The 10,519-nt window shown below is 25.6% G+C and overlaps 1 protein-coding gene across 1 annotated transcript; it reads left to right on the forward strand.

The window, feature by feature from the left end:
• Window positions 1–393: 393 nt before the first annotated feature.
• LOC128961529 (probable serine/threonine-protein kinase DDB_G0282963) lies at window positions 394–8,453 on the forward strand. The gene is made up of 3 exons (XM_054307777.1): window positions 394–1,039; window positions 4,662–5,255; window positions 8,404–8,453. The coding sequence occupies exons 1-3, from the start codon at window positions 394–396 to the stop codon at window positions 8,451–8,453; spliced, it is 1,290 nt and encodes a 429-aa protein (XP_054163752.1).
• Window positions 8,454–10,519: the final 2,066 nt, after the last annotated feature.

Here is a 10,519-nt window from a genome sequence, read left to right on the forward strand (position 1 = left end):
ATAATAAGCAATATTACAAACTAACTGTCAGAGAGCAGAACTGGAGAATAGATAAAATAATCTTCAAATGGCAGCATAGAGTAGGTGTGGCCTATGTGTGGATCACCAGTTTGTCACTCCTACCAGTGCTGTCCTTACAGATCAAGTTTGAATGCTTTTCAGAGTAATGGTTGTGTATTTCATCACTAGTCCTCGTGAAGACCCTATCGGACAAACAGATAGACAGACAGTCAACTAAATTATATAAATATAAATATATGTGTGACTGAAAAGACTTTTAAATTAAGATCCAATAGTAGAGTGAAAATTGTGTGAATAAATAAAGTGTAAACAGAGAGACACTTAAGTGTTATATAAGAACATACGATACGTTGCCTTTGGGTGCTAATAGTCATGAGCTGTTCCCAAGTGATGTATCAGCCTTATTCAAGTTACTTTCCATACCCGCAACGGCCATCACCGGCCAGTGGTCATCACCACCACCATCATCACCATCAGTCACCAACTACTGCTTCCATATTTGGCGCCACAAGTTTCACGCCAATGGACACAACAGGCAGTCGCTCAGCACTAGCTTTCAGTGACAACAGTTCGCTGTCATCAACATCTTCACTGATGACGGCCAACAATCATACAGTTGCCATTAGCAGCACCGGGTCGTCCAGAAAACTACTCGACCCGTCGTCTCCACCCTTAACACTCCAACCCTTACAGTCATCGACATCTAATTCCCGTAAAAACATGGAAACATCACCTAAAGAATCTATACCTAACACAAGAGCCTCGTCTTCTTCTTCATCATCTGCTGGAGGTTCAGGTGGAGGCGGGAGTGGACCACAACTAAGTACACAATCCGGTGCTAATAATAATAATAATAATAATAGTCTTAGAGACAATGCCAGTGATGCTCAGTACTTATCCGCCAATTGTGTTGTTTATACATATTTTTCTGGTGATACTTCATCTGTTGTCGACCAACACTTCAACAGAGCTCTTAATCAACAGACATACAACTCAGCTAATGATAAGCAAACTAAAGGTATTATTTAATTATTTATTGCGATAATTATTTATATATTTTAAAGTAAAATCAATTACAGTATCATTTATAAAGTTTAATTCATTATTATATATAATTTATATATACTGTAAATCTTACACAATGTGTCACATTAATAACAATCATGAAATATAGAAATTGATTATTACTTTTAAGTTTAATATAACTTAAAATATTATATAAGTTTTGTTATTCATTATTTGAATGCATGGTATGTACTGTATGTTTATAATAGATTTACAATTGCGGTAACTTTAGTGAATATCGTTTATTATTTATAAAACTGACCCAACATTTACATACATAAATTTAAATCAACATTTATATAGTGCTCTTAAGTACATTTAATACTGTAGACTATTTAACACAAAATTTTATTTATGTATGCTAAATTTATTTAATATATTTATATATATCAAATTAACTGCTAAAAATAAGATATATACTATAAATTGTAAACATTGTAACAATATTTTTTAATTGAACATTTTATATAATAAGTACTAGTTAAATTTAAAATGTTATATTATATGAATATTTTGATAAACTTTTTATTGTTACAGTATTTTTAATTTTTCTAAATTAGTGTTTAAAATATATAACATTTTTACATATTATATCATATAGAGTATATATATATAAGCTTAATTCTTAAACACACACACACACACATATATATATATATATATATATATATATATATATATATATATATATGAATACATAGAGTGGAAAGTGAGAAGCATGGAAAGGGAGAGTGTATGGGTCAGTGCCGACCAGACCTCAAGTTTCCGTCTTTTGATGACTTATCAGAATATTCTGTCACTGAATTTGATACTAAAGTGAGGGACCAAACGTTAAATACACGGCACATATGTAGAGAAATATGGACCCAATTTTCTATGTGCATAGTCTACGACACTTCCTCTTATAATAAACAAATGCAAACACCAATACATACTATCGCCTAATGTTTAATTAAATTCAATCTCTTACCCTTTGATTTGCAATTTACTAATTTGAACGAAATTCAGATATGTTTTTCTTTGAATACAATAGTTTATCTCGTCTTTGAATTAGTTTTACAATATATATATATATATATATATATATAAAACTAGTTATTTTACTATAAGACAAAATTGAAATAAATAAAAAAAAACTATTTATATGTATTACAATTAAGTCTAAATATAATAATCATAAAACTATAAATACTATTACAATTATTATTATCGTAAGATTTTATCAGTATATAATAATCTTATTCAAAATATCATTATGTTGTTTCTCAGTGTGTCAGATATGTTTGCATTGTATATATAATTATAAAAATCATGAATTGCTTAATAATTTTATTTTTATTGAATGACATGTCGAATAATATAATATTATATGCACATTGTATCTACAGTATGTAAATGTGTGTTTGTTTATGTGTATAAATACAGTAGTTATTATTTACTATATTATATGATATAATAGTATATAAATTATTATCATTTATAGAGCTACTGTAAATATAATTGCAATCTATCAAATATTATAGAAATAAATAAATAATCTATTTTAGCATCATATTATATTATAAATTCAAATTATATGATATTATATGTATAGTATGTAAGTTATTTAACTATTTAACTTTATAATTCTTATTTTTCTTTTAATATTTAAACCTATTAAAATATTTAAAAGTATTTAGTATGCTAAATAATTTTTTATTATAAAACATTTTAGAATTTTTAAAACTAAATTTTTAGTTATATCTATAAATTATTTTAATATATTATAGTTTGCTTTTAAACTTACTTTTAAATTGAAGTAAATACAATTTTTTAAAAAACAATTAAACATTTGTCTATATACTATAAATATCATTTATGTTTTTTAATACTATTATTGACTTAAATCTAATTTTATATTTAAATTTAAAAGTAAATATAAGTAATGAATTTTATAATTAATAATATTTTCTAAAGTAAATGCTATAAAATTATTTTTATTTAAATATAAAACAGTTATCATTAAGTGAATTAAGTTAATAAAATTAAGTGTTATCATGATAACTTTTTTGTTTAAAAGTTAAACATTATTATTTGTGAATTTATATAATTATACAAATATGACAGTAAAATATAAGTTTGTCAAAGTTCTTTACATAAATTATAATAAAAATATATATATTTGTTTTATTTGTAATTATTTTAATCACTGCTATAGAAAAAGAATATAGACATAAGTTGTTTTGTTTTAAATATTAAAATGTCTATAAAATGAGTTTTTTAATTATAATTTATAAATGATACAAAGAAATTAAAATGCATAATTAAATTATTTCTATTTTTATAAAAAGATATTATTGTTTTGAATAGTTGTACTATAAATGTTATACATTATATATATCGTAGTCTACATTTAAATATATAGCTTTTTCATTGAATTTTTCTAATAAATAAAAATCAAAGGCTTTTTCATATTACTGTATTATATTATATACAATGAAAATACACTTATACTGTATCCATATCCATGTGTCCGTTCATTAGGAGCTACATTTGGACTGCTTTTTAATTATGTAAACTCCTTAAAAGTAATTACTTTTAACTATATATTTTGAGACACAAAAAAGTTACTGTAATTCAAGTCGTTAAGACATTTGGCGTTTGTATTACTCTCTCTCTCTCTCTCTCTCTCTCTATATATATATATATATATATATATATATATATATATACAAACATACACTTATTCACTCACTCACTAACTCACTGTATGTGTGTTTGTTTGCCGCAAAACCTATCGTTCATTTGGGCACTCATTTTAATGATGCGTGTCTTGGGATAAACAGTAAAGATTAAATATATGTGTCGTCTTTCAAAGACTTATTTATATATAAAACCAAGTTTTTTGTTTGCAATTTTGTTATCTATTATTGTAGTAATTTTTAAATTTTTTTATATAAACATAAATTTTTGAAAAAGATAATACTTAATAATTACGATAGCGATAAAATATTCTACATCATTTATATATTAATTTATTTTCATTACCCGTTTAATTTTAATTATTCATAAAATTTAAAAATGCTCTATAATTTAGTAAACATTATGGAAACGAAATTAGATAATAATTTACTACTAAATGACAAAAACAAATTATTTGTATAATTAACTTAAAAACACACTGTTTTTTGCAATGTTTTTTTAAAATATAAATATTTTGAATCGTTGATACACAAATTCAGTATAAATTTTGCAAAAAGATAAATATATAGCAATTGAAAGTCAAAAGTATCTGTAATATATAAAATACAAAACACATAAATGTAAATCATTATTTTTTTGTTTTGTTTGCAAAATTTTGTTTCAAAGTTATTAAAACTCGTAGTCTTGTGTCAAACAATGCCATTAAAAGCGCTTCAAATGTTAGTTTCAGCAAATTTTCAAAACAAACTCATAAAAATTATTGTTAATTATTGTTTGCTAAGTTTATATAACATAAATAGTATGTATCTTACATTATACTTGATTTATATACAATTAGTTTTTATAAATATAAACCAGTAAAATAACTGTTTTTATGTGTAATGGTAATACAGATATACCGGTGCCAATGTCTCAGCGAAGTTTTCCGCCATCATTTTGGAATGTCAACCATCAGCCGGTGCTCTCAGCAAACCATCATTCAAGTCATACCACATCTTCATCATCGGTCTCATCGGCACTTTGTTTACCGACACCGAGCACTTCATCGTCAGCACCAATGCATGAGTTATATGCCGATGCTTACCACCATTCGGGTGCATTACACGCAGCTTCCATACATCATCAGAACGATCCCTGGCATTACACTCTATCAGCTACCGCTGCTAATCCATACAGTGCTCATCATCACCACAGGGCTGCCGCATCCATACATGACTTAAGCAGTTACTCGAGTGCCGCCAGCAATAGATTCAATGCCCAATATAGCTCACTATTGTTACAACCGGCATCTATGAGGTCAACACGTTTAACACCGGTTTCTGCCACGTGTTCGGGCTTTGATAAGTCGACAAATGATACAATGAGTTGGCCAACTACTAGCCGTTACCACGAGTCGGCCATGAACTTTGCGGCACATCCATCTATTGATCCCAGCAATTATAGTGCCAGTGCTGCCTATGGGGCCGCTATGAGTGCTGCCATGTCTGGTATGCATTACTAACTAATGTGATGATTATCTATCAATATATCCATAATACTAATATAAAAATATTTAGATCAACTTAATCTAATATCAATATTATAATTGAAATACAAATAATAAGATCAGATGTTTAATTATACAATAAGTTTTAATATAGTTTTTTATCTAAAAATATTTTCTTCTATTTATTTTGTTTTTCATTTATTTTTGTCGACATTATTACCAAAAAATTTGGTCAATTCATAGATCAAAACAACTTTTACGAGTTATACAAACTATCGACGAATCAATGCATGAGATCTACATATCGATGACTGCGTCCACCAAACCATCAAAACAGATAATATTTGTCACAAATAATATTTGTCTCAAATAATTATGTGGGGTTTGCATATACCAAATGTTTAATTGACAAAAAAAAAGGGACCACATATTTGTTCATATATTTTCATTCAGGTTTCAGTACCTTATAGTACCCGTATTACTGTCAGTGCCAGATCATAGACAATATGTGAGTATTTATATTTATAGTACATATCGCTTATTAAAACAAATATAACCATAATATGTACTACTGGTGATGGTTTGGGGCAGTTTTTAAACATTTAAATAATAGTGCATGCTCATTTCTATAATAAGTATTTATTATAAATATATGATATCTACATTCATGTTACGCATTTCATATATTGCTTATAATAATTATTTAGCAATACATTATTATTATTAGATAACATACCCGGAATACACACTATTCATATATAGGTTTGAAAATGTGTAACTGAGTCTATATTTGCATCAATGCTATGATACTTGTGCTGTCTTTTTGATGATACCAGTGCTGACACGCGCAATGTCTCGGTTAACAACAAAAAAGAGCTCAATAATAGTTTTTTCCATACTTTTGCCATTTCTATCATTTCTATATCCTTTATAATCAAAACATCAATAGTCTATTGATATTAAAGTCACTTTTGAAAACATAAGTTTTTGCCCAAAATCTATTTGACATTTAATTGAATTAAGACAATTTAATTATTTAAAGTTTTAAGAATACTAAAATTATTATAAATAAAACTCATATTTAAACAAAATTAAAACAGTTGATAATTATATTTTTAATATTTATCCTAGTTTTTTTATTGTTGAATAATTTAATAATTATTATTAGTTTAAAATATTGAAATAAGTTAGTGTTGATAGAATTATATCATATATAACACTATGAATCCCTAAACTGCAATATAATATAATTTATATTAAGTATTGTATTGAAATTTGTTTCGCTATTTTCCAGTCACTCATTCAATGCTTGACTACATTTATTGCCATCACTTTTCTAATATATAGTGCGATGCCTTCAACACAATATCGCAGTGAGTGATGCCATCAAAAAGGCTCAACACATACAATACATTACAGACTTGAGTATCGCTTATATATTGTATTATTGTATTATTAGTTAACCCATACATTGTTAATGGAAAGCCTGATTCCCTGAGCACTGTGTCGACAGCATCCCCGACAACGATGACAATTAAATAATTGTCTTTTGAAGTTTAATAACACTTTGAAAGTTAATATAAATGGGATTAAACGCCTTAATATACCATTATATTTTGAATAAATTTGTGAATATATGATATTTATAATATTATTGCTTATAATTGCTTGAGTACTAAAAAAATGAGAGTAATTGTTACTTTAACTAAATGCTAAATTATAAAATTTAATAAAATCACAAATCAATAAATTTTTAAGATTTCTTTTATCTATTTTAAAACTTAATTTGGATATTTAAATTGAACTGTAATATCTATAGAAATATAATTTAAAGATTTATTTGTTGTTTAATGACAATTAATATAGACAAATAGCATATACTGTATATTACAGTACAATATCGTATATACAGTATATATATGATATGATGAATTGCCTAATAATATAGTAGAGAACTATTATTATTTTTAATACATTATTGTCAAAGTAAACATATAGTATGATATAAGACAGTTAATACATCAAATGATAAGTTCAATATTTATATTTTAGATATATATATAAATTTTTATATATACTCTTTAAGAGTAAATATATTAAATTACTAGACTTAAACTAATAAAGTTAGGACTCTTTTTACTGAAAATTTAATTTTAACTTTTTATGTTTTTAGATCAATATCAGTGTTTAGATTATTAAAGGATTTAGTGAATTAATGAGTCAATTAAAGAGCAATTCAAACCCATCATAAAAACATTTGTTTTTATTTAAAAAATAAAATAAAATTTAAGTAACAAAGATTTAATATAAATATATCATATAATTAAATTGATAATTTCATCTCGATTACTTTTTATTATCTTTATTATATATTTAATAAAAACATTGTCTAAAAATTTAAAAATTTATTATTAAATCAAATTTTAATAGTAGTAATATATTAATTTAAGTCATAATTAATTATTATTTTTTAAATAATTTGTCTTTACTATTAAACTATTAAATATAGACAGACATATCTGAGTCCATTGGATCTCTTACTTAAAAATAAAGTTATTTCTTAATGCAAAAACAACAATATTGTCTCATTAATTCTCAAATAAATATCATATATAAAAATCACAAAATAAAGCTGTCTTTAAAAATAGACTCAATTTTTTCAAGTCTTGAGAGTTAAACGCATTAATTGCCACAAAAAAGTTTGTAGTCATGTGCTGGAGATTGTGACCATTGATAGCAAACAAATCATTAATAAATACATTTCCAAAACTGAAATACTACTCATTTAATACATTAATGGTATTTTGTTTTGTAAAAAAACTACAGAAAACTTTAGTTATTTCTGAAAATACAATATATCTATATATATATATAAATTTATATTAATGATCCTGGTAGATTTCTAGCTGTTACTGTGCGTTACAGTTATTAATTTTGTGCAACGAGTTTAAATAGAAAATGAAATACTAATAAATAAATTTTTGACTTTAATTAATAGCATAATTTACTTTACTAATTACAGTTTAGAATTAATTTAATAATATTATATATGATAATAATATTAATTATATTATATTTATATATTTATTTGTAAATGTTTTACTCAATGACTATCTATATTATTGCAACATTTCTTTATATATTTATAGGACTCGACACAACAGTTCAGGACTCAAGTAAAGATCTTTATTGGTTTTGAAAACATTGATTCAATTAACCAACAAAACAAATACTACGCTTTAAAACAGACTAAAAACTTTGATAAATACTTTAAATCTGATAAACAACTCAAATATATGGTTCAAGTAATTGCGAGAAATATATTCAACAAATTATATAACAAGTGAAGGCTTATTAAACTCATCAATCAATGAAATCATTTGAAATTCATTTAAAACAAACTTATGTTAATTGATTTGAAAGAGATATCAATTCATTGATAAATAGTATAAATGATTAATAATTATAATTATTAAAATTATAATACAATATGAGTAATGCATTGTTGATATGATATTACATTTGTAATATCCATCGGTCATACCAATAGCAATACACATTAATCATTGCGAGACACTGATAAAAATGTAATTATATAATAAAATATTATCAATGTTGTTTATATAATATAATATATATTAAATATAAATACATATCTTTCTAAAATCGCCAATTTTATATGGTTTGTTAAAACAATAATTATCTTATAAAAATTATTTGTTGCATTCATATACAATATGTTTAAAGTGCTGATAAGGTATTAACCTTTTTATTATCATATATGAGCTATAAATCAATTATTAAATATTTATATTTTTAATGTAAATTATAAAAATGCATTATTTATAAAATTTGTTGTGTAGTATATTTATGACATATATTTTTTGGCTCCTCATATATTGTATTATAAAATATTGTATACACAAAAACACATAGAAATCCAATAAAGTATATACTGTGCAATATATGCTATATTGAAAACTAGACATACCATTGCAATCTCGACATACAGATAAAAGCAGTATTCAGTTTGATTGTCACAATACCCTCTTTGGTACAAACCCTACAAACTGCCAATTCATTGAAAATTAACTGTCACTAACTTATCAAAAAAGCATATTTCTCACTCACTATCTCACTATCCCCTTCATTCACTTTGCTTGATCTTTCTCTCTCTCTCTCTTTCTCTCTCTCTCTCTCTCTCTCTCTCTCTCTCTCTCTCTCTCTCTCTCTCTCTCTCTCTCTCTCTCTCTCTCTCTCTCTCTCTCTCTCTCTCACTCACTCACTCACTCACTCACACTCACACACTCACACACTCACTTACTCAATCTCCTCCCTATCTCTTAAAATGTAATTTTACTTAACTTTAAAGCAAAGCTCAATGATATAAAACCAAATATTTTTTTGTCTCGACTTATGATATGATCATATGATATGAATTGTGTTGAAAGAGACGGCAAAACAAAATCAATAGTCGGAAACAATCATATTTGACAGTAAACATCCCACCCATACGTATCATACTTACTATATAATTGACAAAAATTTATAAAAATTTACACTCTTTTGCCCAACTTTTTGAAAAAATAAAATTTTTATAGATTTAGTATCGCTTAGTGCTCTCTTATGTTATCTTTTTATTTTTATTATTTGCAAATTTTAAATACCATTAAATACTATTATTTACTGTAACTTAATTTTAATACAAACCTTTGAGTAAAAGAGTTTGGATCTAATGTTTTGATATCTGATGAGACACTAAATTCTTTGTCATAATTTTGTTTAAATATTTGTTTCATTGACTTATTGTACAACAAAGTAATGTACCGTTTTGTGAACACAACAGTGTATAAGCACTATAGTATATCTAAGGAGTTTAGTTCATTACTTACTGGCAAACAAAAATGAAACATCATTTATCATGTAATGCTATGCTCTTTCTATAACATTCAGATAGAGGAGAGAGAGAGAGAGAGAGAGAGAGAGAGAGAGAGAGAGAGAGAGAGAGACCGTAGATTACATCCCTGTTTACCCCCAAAATGTGTGCTGAGTTTTCTTCATTTTGAATACCGTTAATAGTAAGAGAGGTTTGAAAGCGTAACAAAATAGGATTCACAATATTTTATGATACATATGATGCATATCCCTACTTAAAATATAGTGAGTGAGTGAGAGAAAGTGTGGTGTGTATGTATGTATGTCTATGTATGTATGTATGTATGTATGTGTGTATGTATGTATGTATGTATGTATGTATGTATGTAT

This window comes from Oppia nitens, unplaced genomic scaffold, assembly GCF_028296485.1.
Source record: "Oppia nitens isolate AA-2021 unplaced genomic scaffold, nextdenovo-longstitch-racon4-pilon3 scaffold5_pilon_pilon_pilon, whole genome shotgun sequence".
Classification (NCBI taxonomy): domain Eukaryota; kingdom Metazoa; phylum Arthropoda; class Arachnida; order Sarcoptiformes; family Oppiidae; genus Oppia; species Oppia nitens.